This window comes from Aspergillus pseudoviridinutans, assembly GCF_018340605.1.
Source record: "Aspergillus pseudoviridinutans IFM 55266 DNA, scaffold_2, whole genome shotgun sequence".
Classification (NCBI taxonomy): domain Eukaryota; kingdom Fungi; phylum Ascomycota; class Eurotiomycetes; order Eurotiales; family Aspergillaceae; genus Aspergillus; species Aspergillus pseudoviridinutans.
The window spans coordinates 4,122,332-4,147,282 of NW_025091282.1; the positions used below are offsets into that span (position 1 = coordinate 4,122,332).

A 24,951-nucleotide genomic window follows, 5' to 3' on the forward strand; every position below is an offset into this window, starting at 1 on the left:
TACTGATTATCAGCAGCACTGTGGATTATCGTATCATATACAACTCTATATTTCAGCTTTCATTACGTTGTATACTCTGTGCAGGGGCCACAATCGTTAAGATTGGCATATTATTGCCTAATGTGGCGTTTTCGCCTGTCTCTGCAAAAGAATTACTCTGTACATCCAAGCATAACAGTCTGCTGGTCATTCCTCCCGTTGCTGTGTGCATGTAGACCTCTCATCCATCTGTAGAGGAACAGATCAGTGGACGATTCGCAGAGACTCAGACGCATGAAACGCTTACCCACGATCAATTGCGATTCTTCTTTGCAAACCTCTGAGCCAAAGCTACGGAGAGCTTCAGGTCATCAGCAGAATTGACTACTTTGTCCCTATACTCGGCCAACAGCGTCTTCGTCGTCGTTAAGTCCGCTATTGCCTCCTCAAGCTTATGATAGTTCTGCTCCGCCGCAATGGCATCAACAATAGCAGCAACAGCAAGCCCCGCAAGCGCTCCAAGGACGACCCCCGTGATGTTAGCGACGAAAGCTCTGAACGCGATCTTCAAAAGGGGCGTGACAACTACAAAGACAGCAAGACTGGCTGCAATGGACGCAGCCTCAGAAGCAAACCCTTTGTTCTTCAGACTACCCATCAGTTGGTCCACATCATCCGGCGACATCTTGCCCTCCCATTTTCTAATCACTTCGTCGAGGGTTGGCTTGTCGACCGCGTCGAGATCGTCGTATTTGGCCCGTGCCAGCTTCTCGATCTCCTCGTACCTGTCGCTCACATCCCGGATGAGTTGTTTGGGGTCCTTTGAATTGTAGGCAACATGCGCGACAGACGAGCCGAGCATTTTGTTGAATGAGTCGATGATGCCATTGGACGCATTGGCAATGTATTTGAGGTCCGAGATTATGTCGGTAATAAGGTCGTTCACCTGCTTCTGGCGACCCTCGTTTCCGGGACGGAAAATTTGTTCAAATACACCCATGATAAGACTAGAGGAATATGTTGGCTGGTTGTGTGGATATGCGGTGCTCTGTGTATGAGAGGGAAATGAATTCTCAGGGAGAGAGAAAAGGCGATTGTGGTGGGCTGGTCGAGTCAGAACTCAGTCTTATGGCTCAGATTCCAGCACAATTGGTCATCCAAGCTTGCAATACGAACAGATCGTCCGAGCTATGCCCGCACACTGTCGGGTCACTCGGTTGCCTCCTCGCTGTGAGCAGTTATTACTGAGGTATGGCGCAGAGGGATTCGATAGTGGAGCAAAAAGGCCCACTCTGACGAGGGGAATCATGGTCTGTGCCCGCGACTAATGCAATGTCACACCACTGCCAAGACCTTCAGGAGAAAGAGATGAACACCTCCACCTGTGCTGTATCTTGCATAGTATGCCGATCCTTACGTGTGCGATGTAAGTATATTGGACCAAACGCGAGCGGGGTCGCAGCCACACGGTGTTAGCATCTGAGATCGGCTGATAGCAGTGGAACCCATCCAATGATGAGGCTAGTAATCTATCAAGTCGCGCCGGATCCGGAACTAGACATGCGACTTTCAGCTGGCATGAAGTGTGAAAATCGCGCAATCGAACGAGACGTGTCTGCGGGAACTATCCTCGGGCCGCCGGGGTTACCCGCCCCCAAACCTTGGTTCCCTCTTTCATTATTTGTTTGCGCTTACTCTGTATACCCCGCTAGAGTCTTGATATTGACAAGTTCCACCTCTCTATTCATATGTCTTGACCTGGCTTGAGCAGACTCACCCTTACTAACTCCTCAATCAGTCTCAATTACTACTACTGATACTACCACTACTACCATCATGGGAGTCTTTGAAGAGATCTTCCGTCCTGGCAATGAAGCGCGTGAGCGCACTGCACGCAACCTCATCACTGATATTATTTCCGACCTGAAATATATCACCAACGCCTCGAACAAGACCATCACCACCTTCAATGGCCTCCTAGGCGAGAAGGTCGAGACCGTCAGCATTGACGAGAAGAGTCCGGAGAAGCTTCTTGTTGATGTTCGTGAGAGGCTACTCGAGATCGAGCGCCTCGCGAAGCTGCACTACGAGAAGTTGGATGCGTCAGTCAAGAAAGAGCCGCTGGACACAGTCATAGAGAAGTGGAAGGGTCGCTCGTTTGAAGACATCGACAAGATTGTCGCGGAGTTTAAGGTCTGGGGCATGTCCGCCAATGCCGCCGGTATCGCCGCTGCATCAGTCGTTGCCGGCACGATGATCCCCATTCTCGTCAAGTCCCTTAATGCCTTCTGGGGGACCGTCTTGGGAGGCTTCCTGGGCGCTGCTGCCGGTCTCATCGTCACAGCTATCATAGACGCTATTGCTGCTGAGCAGAAGTATCGCAAGCTCGAAGAGGCGATTCAGGATCTCACTGATACTAAGAATACAGTCCGCCAGTACAGGGAACAGATTGTCACTGCAGCGGACGATGTGATTCTAGCAATCAAGGTGGCGCAGAAGGAAGCTGCAAAGGGCAAACAGGAGCTGAACTAATGATAGTTCAATGCCCCTCTTTGCTCGATGAGTGACAGTTGCTGTAGGTAGAAGCTCTCAATGGAGTATATAGGAATAGTAAATTTTGGTATATATACTAGGCTTTGTGGAATGAAACTCTTGCCATCTTCCACTAATCGAGTGCTAAAGAACGCATGGCTCCCTACTTCTGGACATGTAACTGTTCTTGGGCAAAGGCGTATAACCAGCTACGTACGCAATGAACTGGAAACAAACTAAATAGGGACTGAACTGACTCGTTGCATATGCAGCCACAGGAACCTGATTAGAATTGTCCGTATATGCTGTGTTACCTCTACTTAGCGTGCCGGTATGTAAGAGTAATTTGGTTATGAATATACTGCGGACTCTCTAATCCCATTGGCTCGGCCTCAATGGCCTCTATGTTGGGTTATTTGAGATGCAAGATACTGTGATACATTATCAGTTATGAGATTCTATTTAGTGACCAGAATCAATGCCTGCATGTGTGGCGAATCCAGGTCTCCTATGATAGCAGCATCAAGCACCTCGGTCACATCCCACATATGCATCTCTATAGTATTCTATCCAATCCATGATATCAAAGCAACTTCCGATTCTGGTGAGATCAGCACAATGGAAAGGTATATAACATGGTCTTTCCAAGTCCAGACTTGATTCTTCCCAGTGCACTCCTCAGCCTTCCAGCTAAATTCACCTGATCAGTGATCGTTTCTCTTCATGTCATGTCCATTGTGTTAACAGAATTAGATCGATCTTAGTTGCTTGAACAATCCTCTCCATATATTCTTCTACAATCTACCTTTTGTGAGTGAGTCACTCTCGTCCTCAATAAATAACTAACACAACCCCAAAACATGGCTAATAATCAGTAACAGCTGCCAGAATGACAGCTATTGAAGCAACTTATGGTTGGGAGCCTACCACCTTCTCCGCCGTCTACCATGGCAAGTTCAGCTACGCACACTATGCCAAGGATGAAAACATCTGGGCTGTGTTCCCTGCCGGCCTACGCACTGGCGCTCCTTTTTATGTGATGGCAACGTTCACAAAGAATGCTCAGGGAATTGAGAATGCCCCATATCAGGGTCTCAAGCCAAAGCTTATTGTGAACCATCAGGATCGAACCTTCTCGGCCAAGGTCGAGCCAGGCAGTTCCGTGGACCAATATTACTGGTTTGAAGGTACCTGGAGCAGTGATGGTCAGACGCTGGAATTGCAAATGTATAACAAGCCTGGAGACAAGTTAGACAAGTACACGCTCCAGCTCCAGGGGACTGCCTAGGATGGAGCATCAGATGTGCCTTTTAATTGTGAAAGGCGCCATTTGCCTAGATCAGGGTGACATGCTTTTAGGGACTTATAACTGTGGGTATGAAGTGAGGATTATAGGCCCAGGGCTCTACAATGGAGATCATGGCCACTTAACCTATCCATAAAGATCATTCCTTGTTAGTTGAACACCTAGCGTCCACTTCAGAAATTGTAGCAGATTACTTGTACCGATCCACCCCACCCACGTCTCCAAGCAGCTCCTGTTCTTAATATAGGGATTAGGAGTGTATGTCCATGACTATAGGTAAAATAGGAGAGTAAGTAGTAGTGGCAATTCCTGCTCATATCCCATCTCTTTCCTCACGGCCAGCCTACTTATAGTAGACAATATAACTTATCTAGAAATAGTTTAGCTATGCTGAGGCTTAACTTTTATAGCGAAACTTATAGTAAACTATACTAGGTCAGGGTGTTCTAAGTTCTAGTTCTTTTTATTTGAGAGTTTAAACCTGAGAGGTATAGTCCTGGCTGCCTGATAGGTGAGAACTTACACCAACTCAGAAAATGCAAATCCGTGAGTATCAGCCTATATTAACCCTAAATGATATTACGTACTCTTAGTCTAGTGATGGGAAGTCCGTGGCATACTGACAGATGCGGTAATGGTTGGTATATGCCACTTCCTACACCCTGACAAAAACTGGCATCGTCTCAATGGGACATGCAACCTCAACATCCTGCCCTCCTGGACGATCAGTTTCCTCCCCCATTAGCGTCCATGAAGCTCCTGCGGGTAGATACACCGTGATCTTTCGCTGTCCGGCCTCAAGGACTGGCGCAACAAGATACTTGGACCCAAACAGATACTGCGTCTCAACCTCCCAGGCCTTCTTGTCCTCGGGGAACTCATAGAATAAAGTCCGAATGACCGGCGTGCCCTTCTCATGCGCCTCTTTCATCAGGCTCCTCGTGTAGTCCCGCAGTTCCTCACGGATGTTGATGTAATTCTTGCAGATCTCATACACCTCCTCGCCATAGGACCAAATTTCATTGTCACCGCCAGGAGCAGTCGGCTGGCCTTCAGGCTTGGGCTCCCGGTCACCGTGCAGACGCATCACGGGACAAAACGTACCCCATTGGAACCACCGGGTGAAGAGTTCCCGGAACGCGGGATCAGCGGGGTTGCCCCCGTGGAAGCCTCCGATGTCCGTCGTCCACCACGGGATCCCTGCGAGGCCCATGTTCAGGCCCGCGGCCAGCTGGTTGCGGAAGGAACCCCACGACGACGCGATGTCGCCGCTCCAGACGAGAGCGCCGTACTTCTGGCTGCCAGCCCAGGCGCACCGGAGCAGGTTGACAATGTTCTTCTGTCCCTCGGCCTCCATGCCTTCGTAAAAGGCCCGCGCATATTCCCTGGGGAAGATGTTGCCGATCTGGAGGTTGCTGCCAGCCTGGTAGCGGTAAATGTCAAAGTCGTAGATCGAGTATTCAGGCTCGGCTTCATCAAGCCAGAAGATCTTGATCCCTTTGTCGTAGTAGTTTTTCTTCGCCTTTTCCCAGATATATTTGCGGGCCTCGGGGTTCGTCGCGTCGAAATGCGTGACGTCGCCGTCACACTGCATAGCTACTCGAAGGCCGCGGTCATGTCTGATCAGCAGACCGCGTTCGAGCATCTCCGGGTAGTTTTCGGATAGGTTCTCGACCGTCGGCCAGATGGAGACCATGAGCTCCACCTTCATTTCTTTGAGTTCTTTCACCATTGCCTCTGTGGTCGCAGCCCTATCAGCAACTACCGATGCATATCATGCGGCCGGAGTAGACTCACCTGGGTCCGGCCAAAATTCGGGATCAAAACTCCACTCCCCTTGGTGCTTCCAGTGAAAGAAGTCAACTACAATGACATCCAAAGGAACATTGCGTCGCTTGTGCTCTCGCGCGACGTTGAGCAACTGCTCCTGGTTCCAATAGCKGAGTTTGCACTGCCAGAATCCCAGACCGTACTCTGGCATCATCGGGACATAGCCCGTCACTTTACAATATGCTTCTTCGATCTCCGCCGGCGTATCACCCGCAACGACCCAGTAGTCGAGGACCTTCGTCGAATATGCCTCAAAGCTCATGGTATTTGTTCCGAGGACGGCTCTTCCGATCCCGGGGTTGTTCCACAAAAGACCATAGCCAAGAGAGGAGAGAGCAAACGGAACGCTAGCTTGGGAATTCCGATGTCCCAACTCCAAGTCGGCTCCCTTGAGATTCAGATACGGCTGCTGATACTGGCCCATACCGTAGATCTTTTCCTTCGGGTCTAGCGACTCCAATCGCATCGTGAGATGGTAATCTCCTCCTAGAATTGGTCGGAGCTCACGCGCTTCAATCTCGAGGGCGCTGCACTTTGGGTCCATTGGATCACGACGATGACGGGCATATTCTTCCAGGATCCTTTTACCATTGGAGTTGTAGATTGTGATCTTGCCTCGCTGGGAGACAACCGCCTTGATTTTGCCATTGGAAATGCTTGCCTCTTTGCCGGCGGGGGTTTCAATGATCGCCTGCTGCGTGCTCGGCTTTGCGGATAGCGCCCAATCTTCCGAGGGCATAGACGCCAACTTCGTGGCTCTTATACGAAAAGCATTCTCGCTCCATGGCTGGATCCAAAGAATGTGGTCATCAAACCGGTAGATGAGCTTATCGTCTTCAGCGTAAAGCATGATGGACAAAGTGGGTGGGTAAACACAGATCGATAATAACGTCCGTTATTGTCTCCGTAACGCTAAGAGTAAGAGCGAACCCAGAAGAAACCCGTTTATTTTCGGGGTACAGCTCACTCATATAGAAAGTTGGTCACTGCACTGTCTTCGGTCAGAAGTCCAGAGTGCCACTGCATCATCCGTAATGTGGAACGCGAGGTCCACTTCATCTCCATCGCAGTTGTCGGCGAGCCTGTCATCGTTTTCGTGCTGCAAGAGGGCCTTGCGGGCGCGATATATGGGCTGCAATTGATAGCTCATGTCCTCGGCAAAAGTCCTGTGGAGGCGGAGGTGGAGGTGGGGGAGACCAGTTGACAACCAACTATCAATTCTTTGGAACCAGAGAAGCGGAAAGGCGCCGTTCATTCACATTATTCATCCATCGGGACTATCAGCCTGAATCTAAGGTTTAAGGTGTTGGAGAATAGCCTAATTGAGGTAGTAGGGGAAAAAGATGTTCGAGCGGGGGAAGTTGAAAGTCATGCAGCTCTCAATTGTCTGGTCCACATTGGTGTTTTTTGCCAAAACACCAAGTATCTGGGATCTATCAGAAGGGCAGCCAATGACACCAAAGTGTGAGCTTAACAAGGCTCAAGTCTTATTTACACTACTCCTCCTACCCCATTCATTACGGTTGCATTTCTCTCTTCAGGATATCAGAAAGGAGCGGATCGTACAAAAGCCAGATCGATGGAAGACCAAGTGAATCGACTGTAATTGCTACCGGTGATTGATTCGAGGTTTTGATCTCATTGACTGCAGATAGAGTACGCTCCAGATCTTGGGCGAGCCGACTGAAACCCTTTGGCTGATTCTCCTTTGTTTTGCCATATGTGTACCTATAAACGATAATCCGGCTGAAAGTCATGACGGGCACAAGCAAGTTTATCTTGCTATAGCCCTGAGGCCCAAGTCGCGGGTTCGTCTTCGTAAACTCAAAGAATTTCGCCTATATTGCTTCTGTTAGTGTAGCATGAAATATGATTTAGGAATGATGCGGCTGTACTTCGAGTCAGACACCATCTCGACAACTCCAAAAGCAATGGCAACACGCTGGCGCAATTCACATCTGTGCCCAGAGGGAAAGTTGTAGATGAGGCCTGCAGACTTGACTGGGCTCTAGCTGTCAGCAAATGTTGAATCATTGACGCGTTCTTAAAGGGGCCCAAGTTCTCTTCTGAATCTTCATTGACGACCCTGGACAACATGTTGTGAGGCGAATTCGATTTCACATATGCCATCAAATCCAATGCCGAAGGCAGTCTGTATCTGGTTGCTCACTGAAGTCAAACTGAAGATTTGTGAGTAGACTTTGCTGCATGTCAATCATTCACCTGAAGCCCATTGCCAGCTTATTCCAGCTTCACTGTAAAAACATAGGTAGTCTCTATCCAATCTCAGGAGATCAAGCCATGATCGAACGGTAGCGTAAAGAGAATGTTAGTTCAATGATCCTATCTTGCCAGAATCATGTAGAGGTGTTCGTTAATGTTGTTTGAGCAGACTGAGCCCGCTCAATGACCATAGTGTACAGCCAATTCGTGATTGGTTAGAAGACAGCGTGATATGTGGCGGAGTTGGAGTTCTACTCCGCCTGACACCTTCCCCAGTTTGGTAATCCGGAAGTGCTCAGAGTAACTTCATCACTGGCCGGACTCGCTGCTGATTCAGTTCGCTACATATTTATCAACTCCACGTCTTTTACGGCCCCTCAATTGATTGTCTCTACGCTCATAGTCTATCCGCCTTTCTGGATCTACCGATTTTCTTTTGTCCACGTACCTTGTCTCCTCCCTCATGGAGGTTGCCAGCATGACACAGCCTGACCCGGCAAACGGTGCTCACTCAACTTCCATCGCGATGGACGCCTCTATGGATATCGACATGGATATTGACCTCGGACCGCTTCCAGAGCCGGAGCCAATTGAAACGGTGAGCAATAATGGCCGCAATTTGTCTGCTTTGCTCTCTCGTGATAACTGACATGTCTCAAACTACCTTAGGAGCCCGCGAACGCAATAGTCACAAGTCAAGACGGCTCGGTCGATCCCACAACGGCTGAAGCACAGTATGAGAAAGTTCACATACGAGGTGTTGATGATTTAACTACGGATAATATCAAACAATTCGCGACAGATTACTTCTCCGGCGAGGCTCCTTCCCGCATCGAGTGGATCGACGATACTTCCGCAAATATCATCTACTCATCTCCCGAAGTTGGTCTGCAAGCTCTGGCAGCTTTCACGCAGGGCAGCGAAGAGGAAGATACATCTTCGTTTCCTCCTTTGCGCTTACGGTCTGCCAAGGCGTTGTCGACCCACCCCGAATCTGTGCTTCAAGTGAGGTTGGCAGTGAAGACCGATCGCAAAAGGCCCCGCGCATACGAAGCCAGCCGATTCTATCTCATGCATCCTGAACACGACCCCCGGGAGAAGCTGCGACGAGAACTCGCAGATAGACGCCGTCAAGGCGGTGAAGCCTCGAGCGATGGTGACTATCAACGAAGACGGTTCGACGGTCGGGAGCTTAGACGTCGAAGAGACCGTGACGCAGACGAACAGTTCAGCGCCAATATGTACGACGATGAAGGCCCACGTGCTAGCTCCGACTATTCAGACACAGAGAGAGGTCGCAACGGACGAACACGGAGAGGCCAGCGGGAACTATTCCCTGACGAAGGACGTTTATCTGGCCGCCTTCGGAATCGGAGCGCCTCTCCAGGTCGCGACACCCTGGCCGAGAGTGGTCGTCTAGAGCAAGAGGAGCGCGGCACACGAAGTCGCTTCCGGGAGCGCTCGCCCCAGCTTATCCGTCGCAACGAAGGCAAGGAGCTTTTCCCCTCTCGTACTAGCGACAGCGATCCCAATGCCCGCGAGCTCTTTCCAAACAAGCCAACGTCGAGTTACCTCAAGAAAGAACTTCTGCCCAGCAAACAAAGCAATCATCGCCGTTCAGATGCGATCGATGCTGCTGATGAGACAGCAGATCTGTTCTCGAGGAGAATCTCTGCGCCCCGGGGGGATGGCGCTCGGGACCAGAACTCGTCGCGCAGTAAGAACATTGAGTTGTTTCCAGACTCGGCGGAGCAAAACGGGGTCAACATTCGTGGAGCAGCTGGTCAGGACCAGGGTATCTCAATTCGAGGTGCGGCCAACGGCATGTCAATCAAGGGTCGAGGCGCATCTGTCCGAGAGCTGTTCCCTTCCAAATTCAAGTCCAATGCCGGTAAAGAGTTATTCTCTGATAAGATTGAAGGGCGAGGCGGCCCTCGAAGGAGGGCAGAGGACATGTTCGGCTAAGGGAAGGCAATCGCCTGCACGAAGCATTAAAATTTGGATTCTGCTACTGTTTCGTTTCATTCTGCTCTAAACATCTAGGGATGGCTTGATACCATTGCATAGCTGATTTCATCCGAATCTTCTGAAACTATTCAAATTCTATTCGATCTGTATTATTATGATAATTACCTAAGAGTTCTAAGCAATGAAACGGTTGAATTTTATCCTTAATTTTCTTGTTTCTATGGGGTACTGATATCAGCGAGGAACGGAGCTCGCTCACAGTGATTTGACGTCGTTCGGTTTCCTCTGTCAACATTCCGAATCGCTGGACACATCAGATTGGCAACATGGCGGCAACAACACAACTGGCTAGTGTTCTAGTAGCCCGCTTCCTTCGTTCGAATAATTATACTGAGACGCTGAATGTATTCATCCGAGAAGCGGGACTTCCAGCCAACGCGGGGCAACCGGATGGAAAGACCGACAAGAGCGAGTGGACCATCGAGGGTGTCCTTGAGGAGAAGCAAGTATTCGATGAGAGCGTAAAATTCGAGCGATACCGTCAAAGTGAAGAGAAAGGCGTCTGGACGGTTCCAGGTCAGCTAACAATCGTTCCCTCTCTGACTTCCAGCCTCGACGTTGCGGAGATATTTATGTTTGCTGACACGACCCAGCGCCCTCAACACCAAATGTCATCCAAACACCAACTTCTGCCAATCTCCTAGCGTGTTCGGTAGAGCCCTGGCAGAATCCTAGCCAGAAGGAGAATCAAGATGAGCCGTCACGTTACATCGTCGCGACGGGCGCAGATAGACAAGTGCACCTTTTCAAGACAGCCGAAGGCAACGACGTCGTCACTTCGTTTGCTGGACACTCTGACTCGCCGGTGCTCTCATACGCGCCTATCCAAAATGGCAAATACGTCCTTATGACCAATATGTCCGGCCAGCTTCTTCTACAAAGGGGTGCCGAGATTCTGTCACGCCGTAAAGACCATGCTAAGTATGCAGTCAAGGTGATCGCATACGAAGAAGACGAGCCAGGCGAAACTACATCCAACGTCGTATGGGTCGCTACCGCTGGCTGGGACTCCAAGATCTTACTCTACTGTCTCCGTATCCCCAGCAGAGCAGGAGATCCAGACTCCCTGGAGCTCAACGAGCCCATCGCCCACATCAACCTGCTCACCAACCCAGAATCCGTCCTCTTCGTCCGCCACCCAGATACCCAGGAACTCGTCCTGCTCGCCTCGCGCCGCGACTCAACCTATCTCTTCTACTACGGCGTCCCGTCATCGACGCCTACAGAGACGCCCAGCGAGTGCAAGCTCCTCGGCAAGCAGAACCTAGCCCCTCACTCAAACGCCTGGGTGGCGTTCTCTCCTTCATGCCTTGCTCTGAGCCCGCACGATCCCGGCGTCATAGCCGTCGCGGCGTCGACCCTCCCGCACATGAAAGTCATCATAGTGCGCCTGCTATTCCCGAAGCAGGAGCCGTCGGAACCCACTGAGTCCACGGGCAGTACGTCCGCGGAGCCAGAGACGCAGGCCACGCAGGCCTTTGCTGCGCTTGCGCTTCAGAACCGCGAAGATGCGGCCATCATGATCCAGGCGAATACGTTTGCGCCGCAGACGGTCTACTCCACCCCGCAGGTGGTTTGGCGGCCTGACGGGTCGGGGGTGTGGGTGAATGGGGATGATGGGGTGATTCGGGGGGTGGAGGCTATGACGGGGAAGGTGACGGCGATGTTGAAAGATGGGCATCAGGTTGGATCGAAGGTACGGGCTATCTGGGCTGGTTGGGTTGAGGTGCAGCGAGATGGCAAGGTGGTGAAAGAGGAGTGGCTTGTTAGTGGTGGGTTTGATAAGAGGCTTATTGTTTGGAGGGTGCAGATCTTGTTACACTCGATGAGGTATTGAAGCAGGTCCTTTTGAATGAAGCATATGGAGCTCACACGAATTGAATGATATTGATATTCAGAACTATCTTGCTTACGAGTATGTAGCCCTCCATCCATGCACCCTCTCGCCACGGGAGAGAAAGGGAAAGGGTGTTTGGTAATAGGAGGGCATGGGATCTCTTCTCGGCACGTTGAAAAATCCTTCAGCAAACGCGCATGGAAAAGACACGAAGCTGTACACACATATGCCTGAACGGACGGGATGACCGAATATCGTTCCCGGTGTAGTAGAAAAAAAAAAGACAAACTAAATCAAGTCGGCATGAAAGCATGCCCAATCGCAAAAACAAGACCATGCTGCAGGCACTCATGATGGCCAAGTCGTGGAATCGAATCCATTTTTGTGTTATTTAACAAGCCGTCGTGCGAAAACCCAGCCAGGCTCTTCCGACACGACGCTCTGTGTCATCGCACGTTAAACCAACTCAAATCGCTTCCCATTTAATTTCGATGGATCAATTTATGCGACCTCCCGCTTGCCCTCCTTGCGCTCCTTCTGTAGGATAGTTAGCCATGTCCTCCGTGACCCAGCTGCTTCCGACTCAGCAGCAGCAGCAGCAGAGATCAACGTACCAGAGCCTTCATGGTGCCGTGAAGGGCGTGTCTGTGGTTGCGGCGGAACTTGGGGTCAACACCCTTGAGGGAAGGGTAACGGTGAGTCTTAGGCTTCTTGATACTGTTGGAATCAAACGGAAAATATCAGCGACCTGTTTTCTCCTTCAAAATGTGGTTGGTGGATATGTTGCAAGATGGTCGCGAGTCATTCAGGACCGATTCGGTGATGTCAATCCATCAATGCAACAATCCTTCCCTCCCAACTAAAGCATTCCGATCTCAAACTGCTGAGGATTGTACGAACCCGTTACGGTGAGCCTTCTGGCTGCGGTGGTGCTGAGACGCGTTCTTGGACTCTGTTCAAAGTGAAAATAACCGTCAGCGACTTCCGAACACTCCGGGGATATTGTGCTGGTATAAAATCGATTCGAAAATTCCAAAATGCCTGGTTTCAGGTAACGTACTGGCCATCTTGATGGGATGTGTCGCAACAAGAAACGGGTTGACGATGAGTTGGCGGATTGAAGATGTCCTTGAACTGAGCAGAAGGCTAGAGACCCCCCAAAGATTCCGGCTAGGGTTCCGCTGGGAAAGATTTGTGTGGGATTTCGCTTACTGGTCCACCGGCTAGCGTCATTGGTCCATTCCGTCCGGCCAACTGCGGCAGCGCCAAATGTCTACTTTATGTTCACAACAACACCTGCCGCCAGTCGGTATCGGATTGTTCCTCTACTTAATGTGAGACTACTTGACTATGTCTTTCAATTTTGACCACTTGTAGAAAGCAACTTATCAATCTTAAGATGGAGGACTAGTGCCTCATAACAGGTAGCAAATGTGGTCGGGATCCCGTGACCTGATTACTAAGTCGCATGCCAACACCGCGTAACATGGAGGATGGCTAAGTGATAGTCATGCCGGACACCACTTGCTTGTTTCAGGAAGGTGGTAGGGGGCAACAATAGCGTGGGCGCTCAGCAAGCCATTGCGAGCGCGAAAATACATTGGCATAAGCGTGGGATATCAGTTACAAAGATCAAGCACACAGTGAATTGATATCACGTGATTTCATATTGTGCTGCTTGAAACATTCACGTTGAAACGTACTGCCGAGTACGATTCCGGAATCAATGCATTCATCAGTAGAGTATATGCTATTGATATTGCATTTGAGTATCTGCCAATGGCCTTTAGCATGCCAGTACTGTCCGAAATGGATAGGAGAGCGTAGCAATCGATGTAGTCGCATGCGCGACGATCTATGTCCTAGTAAAGACGAAGGACATTGACCTTTCACGATAGAAGAAACATTTCTTCATCGCCAATCGATCTCCACAAGACCTTGTATAAAACAAACAATCTCGCGTTGGTTCAACGTACTAACATTGGTGTTGAACCCTTGGGCGTTGACATTTGTCCACTTCCGTCACGTGATTCGAAGAGCCGCTAGGGAACAACCGGCAGTCGGACTTCGACCTTTGCATCTTTGACCCAGGTTCAAGAGGGATACCATCACCACCTTCTCCCTTCCATCCATTGCAAGATGAGCTCTCTTCGCTTCGCTCGCTCTGCTCTCAGGGCTCGTCCCTCTGCTCTTCGCGTGCCTCTCCAGCGCAGAGGTTACGCTGAGGCTGTGTCGGACAAGATCAAGCTTTCTCTGGCCCTTCCTCACCAGGTACGATCCGAAATAACTGAACGTATCCTTCTCCTCATATAGGCTGGAAACTGACATAGTTATCCTGAAATAGACCATCTTCAAGTCGGCCGGCGTGTACGTGACGACCAACTCCCTTCTCACCGACCGACGATTCTGATCATGACTTGAATGCGTACTGACGACCTCCCCCTACAGTGTCCAGGTCAACATCCCCGCCGAGTCCGGAGAAATGGGTGTCCTCGCCAACCACGTTCCCTCCATTGAGCAGCTCAAGCCCGGTCTCGTTGAGATCGTTGAGGAGGGTGGTGCCAACAAGAAGTTCTTCCGTACGTCCGGACAACCTCGCTAAGATTTGCGCTGCGATATCGCGGTTACCATGAAGATGTCGCATTGCTCTCCTTTAGCATCGCACTAACAAGTCTGCGTTCTCCAGTCTCTGGTGGCTTCGCCGTCGTTCAGCCTGATTCCGCTCTGAGCATCAACGCCGTGGAGGCATACCCCCTCGAGGACTTCAGCGCCGATGTAAGTTGTGGGAACGAACAAAATGTCTTGATATACTTTTTTGACCGTCATCTTTCAATTACAGGCTGTCAAGTCCCAGATCGCCGAGGTCCAGAAGATTGCCAATGGTAGTGGCAGCGAGCAGGACATTGCTGAGGCTAAGATTGAGCTCGAGGTAGGTCAACCACAAACGCATTCATGAACCTAGACTCAATCACTAACGTTGTCACAGGTTCTGGAGACCCTGCAAGCCGTCCTGAAATAGATACCTGATGTACATAACCACTCGCGATTGCAATTCTGAACTTGTAGAATTATAACAATTCTCCGGCAAGGTTCTTTCAATGATACTTGCACCTTACCCTACCATGTGCCATACTCTATGAATTATGAAGTCCTAACCCTCAGATGATCGTTGTGTGGGACGGGATCACGCCTTCCCAGAATGGATTCGCATCCTATCTAACTTCCTAGTTTGGCCCGCAAACTTGTTATTCTTCAGCCTCCCCTTCGATTCCTTATATCTAATTGACAAGCTTCACAGATATCTTTTCCTGCCGTTGCCCATTTTCAATTACCTACAATAGTTGAGAATGGACCAAGTAACATCGCAGCTACAGTTCAGCCCTTCACATACATTGCAGTTCGCGCTGGAGGAGCGTCTGCAAGAGAATGCACCGGTCACTCCTTCAAAATCTCCAAACAAGACCAGGCTCACGGAATCGGAAGACGACATTTGCAGTTTGTTCGACGAGTACCCAACCAGATTAGATCTGTCTCATGTGCTTAAACTCGACGGAGTTCGGAATGACCGAAGCACGAACGCCAAAGCTACTACTCCAAAAGTACCCTCCATTCGGCAGCCTGATACGCACTTCATCTTTGACGTACCCTTGCCCACAAATCCAACTAATAGTCCGGCGTCCGAAAGCGAACAGGCAAAGCACCTTTCGTCTGCACAGCTGTACCGCGAAAGACACAGAAAAAGTGCGCTCTCATCACATAAGAGTAACACCTCGATCACCCTCCCGGATTGCAGCTCAAAGAACGTCCGAGCCAGCCTCTTGACCAATGAAGATGGGAGTGTTTGGAGACCACCAAAGCCGCCGAAGCCTCCTTTCCTCACTGATGCTGCAGCAGAGAGTTTCAGACTTTCTGGCCAAGTACAACCACGAGCAAGTACAATCTCACCGGAGCGCAAGCACCCCACGCCATCGTACCGCACAGATCTTTCCCAGCCTCGAAGATTGCCCCGGCCACACTCCCGCTTTGTGGAGTATCTCCCTTCGGAAGAGAAAAATGCCTTGACTGCGCAAAGAAAGGAGACATGGATCGATTCAAGCCCACATAAGCCTCCTGATCAGCGGAAGGTCGCCCATCGCGGTGTTGAAAATGCCTACCGTGTTCTATTAGGCGATCCAAACAAGCCATTTCCAGCTCCAATACCCACCAGTGATAGATTACCACTACTTCGAGCTGTACTTTCCCCTGAGTCCCGGATCGCTTTCTTGAGGTCACTCAGCACCGATTATGGAGCCTCGCCTGGCAGACCGAAAGAGAACACATTCCTGAAGCATTTAGCCGGTTTGCTGTCGCGTCCCTCCAGATTGATTCCCCGCTGGCAGAAGCTTCGCAGTTCTACTCCGATAACATTGACCCTATACCAGCCTCTGCACAGTCCGCGGTGCTCGTCGCTAGTTCAAGTGTCATACATGGTGCATGTTGAAGCCGTTTTATCAGCCTACCGGAAGCGTGTCGCGGATTCCGAGCAGGATGTACCTTCTTTCGAGACTTCAATGGATGCATATACACGTCTTTTCGAATTGCGTCTCCCTGTGCCGACCTTATGCTTCGACATCATCCAGCCATTCGTCGTTGGTATGCGGCATCCGGTCTTAGTGACCATTGCATTGATGTTCGTCTGTGTCTTCACAATCATTCTACGATTCCTTACTGGTATGGGTTGTCGGGATCTGTCCAGCCGTCATGAAGACGACTCTTATTTGGAAGAGGAAGATTCAGATTCCGCTGCACTTCAAAGGTGATGGCTCATACTTGCATATTAGGGTTGAAGAGCTCCATGAGTGTATACCAACTCGTAATAGTTTTATGGCTGTATCGTCCTGATTCAAGAGACTGCTTTTCCGTTCTCGCCTATGCATGTACTCGATTATAGTTATGAGTGAGACCGGAATGATCAGACAGGGCAATTTACCTTATTAATTGCTTTTCTCATTCTAACCTAGGTACTCCGTAGTAACCGCAAGGAATGAGAGATCCCCAAGAGAAGCCACAGAAATCCAAAGAAGAATTGACCGCATATAGAAGGACAAACATGAGGACATCACAATCGTAAGACAATTTAGATACATTACAATCTGATAGACAACCTGAAATAGAGAAAAGAAATCGTCCCAAAACGTGTATCATCACTCGCCCTTGACCAATTCCTTGAGTCTCTTTTCAAGAACCTGTCGACCTTCAGTGGTCGTCCACACCTCGTGAGGTGCACCCTTGACGATATCCCAGTCCTTCAAGTTCTTCGTAATCTTCGTCAGATCCTCCTGCGTCTTGGCCCACTTGTCGCTCCTGTGGACCTCGATCCCTGAGCTTACGACGACAAGTGGCGTATCGGGCATCTGGACATGGCGCGCCGTCTGGACCTCCGAGGTAGTCATCGACGCGGCGACGAGGTTCTCCTGCAACTTGGCCTTGACCAACTTGCCCGTCTGGTACGCACTGCGGCCGTAGACGCGGTCCTCGCGCGTGCGACCCTTGAAGATGGCGCCGAAGATGCGGTCCAGGCCCAGCGGGGAGAGGATGCCGCGGAGCCACAGCAGGAAGCCACGGCCGGGGTTGCCCACTTGGCCGAGGTAGTCCTCGTGCATGGCGTCGATGAGCATGATGCCCTCCGTTTCGAGAAGGTGGCGGCTGGAGAAGATCCGGCTGTAGATGGAGCCGATGCCGGAGGAGACCAGGACCCAGGGCCCTTCCTCGCCGGCGAGGGCGAGGGCTTCGGAGAGCGCATCGGCTGCCATGCCGGCGGAGTGTGGGGAGGGGGCATTGTCGGACCAGGCGTATCCTGGTCGGTCCCAGTAGCAGTAGCGGTTGATGAGGCCTTGTTTGTAGGCGTCGTCGATGAACGGTTGCAAGGAGTGCTCAACTGGGTCTTCGCCGCCTTCGAGGAGGACGGTGGGTGGTTTCTTTCCGCTGCCGTCGGCCGTGCCGTTGATGGAGCCGACGCAGGCGAGGTGCACTTGGTACTTCTCTCCGTTGACGAGGTACTTTTGCCCCGGGGCGGGGAGGGAGGCGTCCCGGGCGCGGATGATCAGGGTTGCAGTGAAGAGAATCGAAACTATCGCGATTACGACCATGAAGATCGTTTCGACTAGCACGGCGATCCACTCCCGGAGGGACCGCCGGGTTTCCTCTCGTCCAGTAAGGCGCTCCTCTTCCTCCCTCTTGCCCCAGGCAACAGCCCGGTTTTGAAGGACGTTGAAAATGGATATCACGGTGGCCCAGACAACCGAGGCGATACCGACCCAGCCCTCTTCTACGCGCAGCTGAGGTACGCCGAGGATGATGCACATATCCACGAAGAGGAAGACGGCCACCACTATGCCAGATATCGTCATGGCCTTTGACGGGATTGAGAAGAATAGCAGCGCGATAATGAGGTAGCCGATCGTGAGTGAGGTATACGCGAAGCTAAAAAAGCCAGAGCCACGGCTGTGCATCATTGGAGGGCTAACGAAGATGGAGACAAGCAGGAACGTCCACCAGACGAAACTGATGGCGAGACAGAAAGAGGACAAGGCTCTGAGAGCCCTGACACTCCATAGATTGTAGGGTGATACCTGATAGTAAAAAGGATGTTAGTGAACACGAACACAGGTTTGTTCTCATCAACACCCGCAACTTACTGCAGGATCATCGGGACTCAGATATCCATGGTTTGGTCTCGGCAGTAGTCGTGTCCGTTCATCTGCTTCCTGATGCTGCTCTCTTGCTCTATCATCTCCATCACGGCCTTGCTCCTCTCCCTCTCGCTCCGAGCCATCATTCCTCCGCCACAATGAACCCATTGTCCTCTGCGCGATCTATGTCCTAGGCAGGACTTTGGTAATAGATGACAGTGGAGTCGTTATGACTATTCCGTCAGAGATATCGCGCAAAGAGTAAATTAATTAGACTTGACTAAGAATAGATAGGTAGTTTGATTATGAACAATGAAAAAAAAAAAAAAAAGAGATAGAGAGGTACTAAGGTAGATCATGAATCCCTGGTGCAGTTGACGTCATGACGAACGCAGCCAGCGAGCGGCTCATTATCAAGGCGAGCGTGTAATACCGAACAGGATCTGGGAGTAGATAAGCTCATGTTTGCTGCCGAAAACGGAGCTTTGTGTCCAGCTGATCATGGGGATATCCCCTCCTTGACGGGACCCAGAGCCACCGATAGAAACATTCATTGAAGATCCATTGATGCAGCTCCCGCAGATCCCTGATTTGCAGACGCAGTGAGGTCATCGACAACTGAATAATCACGTGATATAGATTACTCATCAGTATAGAAGTACCTCTTTGGGATAGACTTGTTGACACAGGAAAGGAGGCACTATTTCGGTCCTATTATAGCGAGGTAGAGGTGCTATGTTTTGATCTGATCGGCTACCCAGTTGGAGGTGGTCTAGGTCTTCACAGCTTCTGTTGGCTGTCCTTTCTATATATATCTCTCTCGGTTCAGGGCAACTACTGACACCATAGCATTGGCAACTTAAACAACTGGCCAGGAGACAAGCCTCTTGAAGGCCTTCTCATTCCACACATCCAATCTTGAATGTAATTCATCAAGCAGTATACAAGACTTTAGACCAGGAAGTGCTCATCAGCCTTGAAGACGGTAACCCACCCCGCCATCCACATTTTTACAGCACCTTTTCCTGCAAGATCAGTTTGGTTGCATTTCGTTCGAGATTTTCCATGACTTTGCAGCTGTATGATGGAGCCATCACAGTCAACACAGACACCAGCCCTCTCAGCCTAGACGAGGCGACGCGGACACGATGGCATCCGCAATATCCGCTATGCGATGCGTGTTCTCTGGCAGGAGCACGTTCTGAGTTTCCCCAAGGCGACAGTCTGTGGCCTGCTATTGTTCTACGCGGATGGGATTTGGCCACCTCTGACTCGATATATGTAATTATCCTTGCTCTCTACTTTGTCTGTAGAAATAGTGGGGCGATGGTGTACCAACTGCAGACTGGCCATTTCTACAACTATCAAGATATATATACTTTACTGCGTATTGTGACCTATACCCCAATACCAACATATGATCTAGTCGTAATTATTCCCCACCGCGAATTGTACAAGTAGAACTGATCGGAGTAATTCCATGAATGGCCGTAATATCGTACTGGACAGGTTAAAAGCTCCTACACCCGATGTGGCCCTCCCGTCTGCGTGAATTGTGGTGGGTGTTTTATCTATAGCAGCGAACGGTGCTTACTCACCCGCCAGCTCAGGGCGGCGCTGCCCGCCTACTAAAACAAGAACAGCAACATATCCGTCACATCTGCATTGCAGTCCACGATGCTTCGATAATAAGACAATTGAATTCATAAAATAAACATCATTGTAGATGTCAGTACTATTTCTCCTGCGATCCGCTATATCTAGTCCAGTGTCAAAACACCCTGTTCAGGTGTGGCTTACCCCACGTTACCACAACGCCATCTCCAGATAGACGGTCAAATGAACTTCCTTCCCTGATTAACGAATCTGCTCTGACGGCGATATAGAGACATATATAATCAGAATATAGCCATAGATATTAACCGCCAATGAGCGATCTTCACAAGGCTTTTGCCAAATCAAAACTGGCCAAGTTGCCGCCCGAGGCACCTCTTCTATCCGACTCTCCGTCAATGAACCAACCCGCTGAAAGCAGTCACGATGAGGACTCCTCTTCAGTCTCATCAGCAGGGACTGTCATTCCCTCGCCGAGCAGGCAGCTATTTGCTAGAGCTAGCCCAGGGTACGTTAGCACGATCCTACGGCAGGTGCATCCGCTTCCCGGGTGCATAATGCATTCACCTGTCAATCCCATGGACTCCATCGTCTCATTGTGAGAATCCAGCTAATGACATCCAGCCCATCCGACTCGTCCTCACTGAGCTGGTCAGACTTCTTCACCCAAGAGCTCTTTCTAACTCGCGAAACCGACTCCGTCCGCATCGTCCACCATGTCTATCTCACGCCACCCACGGACTCAGGTCCGCTGTTTGTCATGCACCATGGAGCCGGCTCATCAGGTCTCTCGTTCGCAACCTGCGCGGAGGAAATCCGCAAGATCCTCCCCAAAGCCGGGGTCCTGTCTTTCGACGCGCGTGACCACGGTCAGACGTCGGTGCAACGAGCTGACGGAGGGGCTGTCGAGCTAGATCTCAGCCTCGAGACTCTGCACCAAGACCTGGTCTACGTGGTCCGCAAGACCCAGGCAGAAATGGGCTGGGGGGAGCTTCCCGACCTGGTTCTTGTGGGGCATAGCCTCGGGGGTGCGGTGATTACTGATGTTGCGAAGAAGGGGGAGCTCGGTAACAAATTACTGGCTTATGCGGTTCTGGATGTTGTCGAGGGTATGTATATGATGCTCCTATCTATTTCAAGGATTGTACTAACAATAAATGACACAGGGTCAGCCATGGATGCCCTCCAAAGCATGGAGAAATATCTCTCCACGCGCCCTTCTAGATTTCCCTCGTTGACATCGGGTATTGAGTGGCAGTATGTCGAATATCTCTTCCTCTCATCACCGAAAGACATGTCGATTAGAAGCTAAGTGACCACTGCAGCACACGATCCCGGACAATCAGAAACAGGACCTCCGCCAGAGTCTCCGTCCCATCCCTCCTATACAAAGAAGAAACGCCCGCAGACCCCTCCAAACCGTGGGTCTGGCGGACCAACCTCTCCGCCACGAAGCCCTTCTGGGAAGACTGGTTCGTCGGCCTCAGTCGGAAATTCCTGGAGGCGCGCGGCGGGAAGCTCCTCCTGCTGGCCGGGACAGATAGGCTAGATAAGGAGTTGATGATCGGGCAGATGCAAGGTCTGTTTCGGCCTTTCCAATGTTGGCCGCGCCGTACATGCAGCTGACATGTGTGTTTCTACAGGAAAATATCAGCTCCAGGTCCTCCCGGAAGCAGGCCATTTCATCCAGGAGGATATGCCGGCGAAGACGGCGCAGATTTTGGTGGACTTTTACAAGCGGAATGATCGGAGCGCACTGGTGCTTCCGCCAAAGGTGGCTGATATGCAGGCTTCCGCTGCTATGCAGAAGGGCGCAGGTGCCGGTGCTTGGTTTAGTGCTTCGCATGGTGGTGGCAGCGCGGGAAATCCGCAGAAGCCGTAGAGTAGTAGCAAAAATCTAATGTTGCGCGGCTTCCCCACAAAGAGGGATTGCTGCCGGGCTATAGACTTACAAACACGAATTCGATTAAATCATTATTGGACAGAGGAAAGCCAGGGACTTTTCTTTGTACTATTGCCAATGTAATGTAACACCGATGCCTCCCCCCACGACGCCGCCGAATATCAAGCCACCAAGCCCCATGATAGTCCACCGAGCAATGGGAAATGAAAGGGAAGACAGATCAAAATACAATACGGGTATCTGGCGCCACTTTTGCAACGTAACGAAACTCACAATTTCTCGTCAAGGAAGATAAGCTCCGCCGGCAATGATCAGATTCATGTTGGTGAACTTCACTTTGTAGACCGGGCTCTTCTTCGTCGGGAAGGCGCTGATCTGGTCAGGGGTGACGACGACATCCTTTCCTTTCTTCTTGCCCATTCCCGGTGCAACCGAGGTCGAGGGTTGGGTGGAAGCGGCCGAGGGGTTGCCAGCATCGACCTTGGTGCCTGCTCCACCGTCTCCGACTACACGACCCTGGGACGGATCTTGGGCTGGGCCGGTGACATCCCACACGCGGACAGTGCCGTCAGCGCCACCAGAGACCAGGACTGTCGACTCAACGCTCCAGCTAAGGGACCAGATGCCTCCTTTTCCGTGACCGCGCATGCGCTTCAACAATCTTCCGGGTGCCAGATCCCACAAGAGGATGGATCCTTGATCGTCTGCGGATGCAAGAAGTTTGCCATCTCTGCTGCAGGCCAAGGCTGTGATATTGCCGGTGTGACCAGTGAACATCCGCACAGCGTTACCGGTGGTGACCGCCCACATGCGGACCGTATGGTCGGAGCTGCCAGTGAAGATGTAGGCAGAATTCGGGTGGAAGCAGACGCAGTCCACATCCTGATCATGGCCGACGAAAATGCGCTGCTGACGAATGTGGTCTGTAACCCAGAGGCGAGCAGTCTTATCATGTCCGCCAGAAACAAAGTAGTGACCGAAAGGTCCCCATTGAAGGTCCCAAACAGGCTGATCATGGCCCTTGTAGACGACCATGCACTGCCATAGATCAAGAGACCAGAGTCGGATGGTCTTGTCTGCAGACGAGGAGAGCAGCCAACGGGCGTTGGTAGGCGCTACAGCGCCGTCTGAGCGTGTGGCAGAAGGTGCAAATGCTACAGCATAAACCGGACCAGAGTGCCCAATTAGACGACGCGAGTTCGAGGGAGGCGCATCATCCACGTTGTCGTAGGTTGTTTGGATTTTCTTGCCATCCGTACTCCAAACACGAATATACGACTCCTGCATACCAGCTGCAACGAGCATATTATCGTCCGAGAAATCCAGGCAATTGATTCTGTCACTTCATTAATAAAAATTCCGGTTAAGGAAACAGTCATTACCCACCCGTCGTAAGTGTTGTGGAATGTGAACATGCAGACACTGACTGCAGGACCAACCCCTCCCGTCCGGCCCTCAATCCTGAACCGATCACGATTCTCTTTCACCTTTTGGACTTCCAGAGCCACATCGCGTGCGGTCGAGGGAGGATATGGAATGTCKGCACGACTGGGCGCTTCGTCGTCTTCTTCCTTTTTGATCATCTGGTCAAACTCCTGCACAAGACTGTTGTGCCCAGGTGCCGGAGGATTTTTCATGTCTTCGTCTGCTAATTCGCCTCGTACGTCGGTCTCAAGCGTAGATTCCATAGGAAGCTTGCCCAGTCGGAGCCGGGGTAATGTTCCAGCCATGGCCGGATTATCGCCGGTGTAGGCCGATCCGGGATGGTGACCGGGAATGCCTTCGTCTTCAGCGGGAAAGGTCTGCCCTGCTCCAGCTTGGCCTAGCATAGCAGCGAAGCTGAAACGATCGTCGGACGCACGCTCTTTGGTAATGATTGTGCAGTAACTGCTCAGAATAGCTGACATCACAGAGCCTCCCTCTTTCGACTTGTTTTCGAGAAACTGCATAAGGTTCGAAAACGCTGGGTTGCTAAGTACTAAGCGGTACTTGTTGTTCCGATAGAGTTTGGCCGTAGAGTTATCCTGAACATGCTCAGGAAGACTGATGGGCTCCAGTTTACGGACATCATCTGTGTGCTCCGGGAGGAACAGATTCTTGTTTACATCAAAGAACTGTTTGGCCTCTTGTGGATAAAAGGATGTCACCATGTTGAGAAAAGAGTAGACAAAGAGCGGCCACAAAACGCGCCTGAGTTCGGGCTGTTCAAAGATAAGCATTGCCCATGTTAATGATAGAAAGTGGCCTACCTTGTACAGATCTAGATTGTCTTCCACCCAGCCTTTCAGTATGTCTAGATGCATGCCACATTAGGATATGAATAATGATATGTTACATAGGGATCTCCTTACCGAATCCCATTCTATACTTGGGACGTGCATCCTCGCCAAGAGGAGGCAAAGGACGGCCATCGATTTCCTGGTTAGCTGATTCCATGCGCAGCATGGCTTCAGTACGGCTGTATCCTTTCTTGGCCAAGTAATCAATGACCTAGATAGCATTAGCAACACAGTAACAACCGTCTGTACATGATGTAAAAGCGAGCTAAGAAATGAACACTGAATCATGATAGACTTCGTCCTCAAGACACATGAAAATCTGTAGCCACGGGTCTTAAGACGAACACCAAGAGTTTCGTCCAAATGAAACACAGCCAAAACAAGCCGGTTATCAATGACGAAAATCCCAACACATGAGAGGTACTCTACGCGAAACTCACGAAACTCATGCACAAATGTCATCAATACTTACTATTTGATTCAGATTCTGTTGCGACATCGCACCACTCGGCGGTGGCGGTGGAGGACCCGGAGTCGGTGCTCCAACTGGAGTGGTAGTTCCCATGGGCTGCTGGGGAGGCATAGACATACCACCACCACCGGGGCCGATGCTTGCACTTCGAGGTGCAGGGCTCGGAGCCCCGCCTGGCGCAGACATGGCGCGACGCTAGATGTTCAGATACTGACGGTCGCGTCTTTTGGCTTCGCTGCGTTCTGAACGAAAAGCGAAGACAAGATGCGAAAGTGAC

The 24,951-nt window shown here is 50.9% G+C and overlaps 12 protein-coding genes across 12 annotated transcripts; 7 read left to right on the forward strand and 5 right to left on the reverse strand.

Annotated features, from left to right (window-relative positions):
- Positions 1-292: 292 nt before the first annotated feature.
- Asppvi_003493 (uncharacterized protein) lies at positions 293-979 on the reverse strand (the record flags this gene model as incomplete). The annotated part of the gene is made up of 1 exon (XM_043299456.1): positions 293-979. The coding sequence occupies one exon, from the start codon at positions 977-979 to the stop codon at positions 293-295; it is 687 nt and encodes a 228-aa protein (XP_043155391.1).
- Positions 980-1,815: 836 nt separating this feature from the next.
- Asppvi_003494 (uncharacterized protein) lies at positions 1,816-2,511 on the forward strand (the record flags this gene model as incomplete). The annotated part of the gene is made up of 1 exon (XM_043299457.1): positions 1,816-2,511. One exon carries the CDS (start codon positions 1,816-1,818, stop codon positions 2,509-2,511), a length of 696 nt encoding a protein of 231 aa, XP_043155392.1.
- Positions 2,512-3,400: 889 nt separating this feature from the next.
- On the forward strand, positions 3,401-3,799 carry Asppvi_003495 (uncharacterized protein; the record flags this gene model as incomplete). The annotated part of the gene is made up of 1 exon (XM_043299458.1): positions 3,401-3,799. The coding sequence occupies one exon, from the start codon at positions 3,401-3,403 to the stop codon at positions 3,797-3,799; it is 399 nt and encodes a 132-aa protein (XP_043155393.1).
- Positions 3,800-4,472: 673 nt separating this feature from the next.
- Positions 4,473-6,497, reverse strand: Asppvi_003496 (putative glycosyl hydrolase; the record flags this gene model as incomplete). Its single annotated transcript, XM_043299459.1, has 2 exons — positions 4,473-5,554; positions 5,615-6,497. 2 exons carry the CDS (start codon positions 6,495-6,497, stop codon positions 4,473-4,475), a joined length of 1,965 nt encoding a protein of 654 aa, XP_043155394.1.
- Positions 6,498-8,333: 1,836 nt separating this feature from the next.
- Positions 8,334-9,835, forward strand: Asppvi_003497 (NCBP3 domain-containing protein; the record flags this gene model as incomplete). The annotated part of the gene is made up of 2 exons (XM_043299460.1): positions 8,334-8,468; positions 8,540-9,835. 2 exons carry the CDS (start codon positions 8,334-8,336, stop codon positions 9,833-9,835), a joined length of 1,431 nt encoding a protein of 476 aa, XP_043155395.1.
- Positions 9,836-10,164: 329 nt separating this feature from the next.
- Positions 10,165-11,735, forward strand: Asppvi_003498 (uncharacterized protein; the record flags this gene model as incomplete). The annotated part of the gene is made up of 2 exons (XM_043299461.1): positions 10,165-10,414; positions 10,492-11,735. The coding sequence occupies 2 exons, from the start codon at positions 10,165-10,167 to the stop codon at positions 11,733-11,735; spliced, it is 1,494 nt and encodes a 497-aa protein (XP_043155396.1).
- A 501-nt stretch (positions 11,736-12,236) lies between these two features.
- Asppvi_003499 (60S ribosomal protein eL29) lies at positions 12,237-12,802 on the reverse strand (the record flags this gene model as incomplete). The annotated part of the gene is made up of 4 exons (XM_043299462.1): positions 12,237-12,272; positions 12,350-12,452; positions 12,636-12,687; positions 12,796-12,802. 4 exons carry the CDS (start codon positions 12,800-12,802, stop codon positions 12,237-12,239), a joined length of 198 nt encoding a protein of 65 aa, XP_043155397.1.
- A 1,072-nt stretch (positions 12,803-13,874) lies between these two features.
- Asppvi_003500 (F1F0 ATP synthase subunit delta) lies at positions 13,875-14,754 on the forward strand (the record flags this gene model as incomplete). Its single annotated transcript, XM_043299463.1, has 6 exons — positions 13,875-14,006; positions 14,080-14,102; positions 14,184-14,314; positions 14,422-14,510; positions 14,575-14,664; positions 14,722-14,754. 6 exons carry the CDS (start codon positions 13,875-13,877, stop codon positions 14,752-14,754), a joined length of 498 nt encoding a protein of 165 aa, XP_043155398.1.
- Positions 14,755-15,082: 328 nt separating this feature from the next.
- On the forward strand, positions 15,083-16,534 carry Asppvi_003501 (uncharacterized protein; the record flags this gene model as incomplete). The annotated part of the gene is made up of 1 exon (XM_043299464.1): positions 15,083-16,534. The coding sequence occupies one exon, from the start codon at positions 15,083-15,085 to the stop codon at positions 16,532-16,534; it is 1,452 nt and encodes a 483-aa protein (XP_043155399.1).
- Positions 16,535-16,918: 384 nt separating this feature from the next.
- Positions 16,919-18,574, reverse strand: Asppvi_003502 (DUF2417 domain-containing protein; the record flags this gene model as incomplete). Its single annotated transcript, XM_043299465.1, has 2 exons — positions 16,919-18,346; positions 18,413-18,574. The coding sequence occupies 2 exons, from the start codon at positions 18,572-18,574 to the stop codon at positions 16,919-16,921; spliced, it is 1,590 nt and encodes a 529-aa protein (XP_043155400.1).
- Positions 18,575-20,334: 1,760 nt separating this feature from the next.
- ppe1 (putative ribosomal protein/carboxylic ester hydrolase (Ppe1)) lies at positions 20,335-21,902 on the forward strand (the record flags this gene model as incomplete). The annotated part of the gene is made up of 5 exons (XM_043299466.1): positions 20,335-20,528; positions 20,645-21,129; positions 21,187-21,277; positions 21,346-21,599; positions 21,664-21,902. 5 exons carry the CDS (start codon positions 20,335-20,337, stop codon positions 21,900-21,902), a joined length of 1,263 nt encoding a protein of 420 aa, XP_043155401.1.
- Positions 21,903-22,205: 303 nt separating this feature from the next.
- Asppvi_003504 (putative transcription initiation factor TFIID subunit) lies at positions 22,206-24,860 on the reverse strand (the record flags this gene model as incomplete). The annotated part of the gene is made up of 5 exons (XM_043299467.1): positions 22,206-23,259; positions 23,310-24,124; positions 24,173-24,216; positions 24,275-24,413; positions 24,675-24,860. The coding sequence occupies 5 exons, from the start codon at positions 24,858-24,860 to the stop codon at positions 22,206-22,208; spliced, it is 2,238 nt and encodes a 745-aa protein (XP_043155402.1).
- Positions 24,861-24,951: the final 91 nt, after the last annotated feature.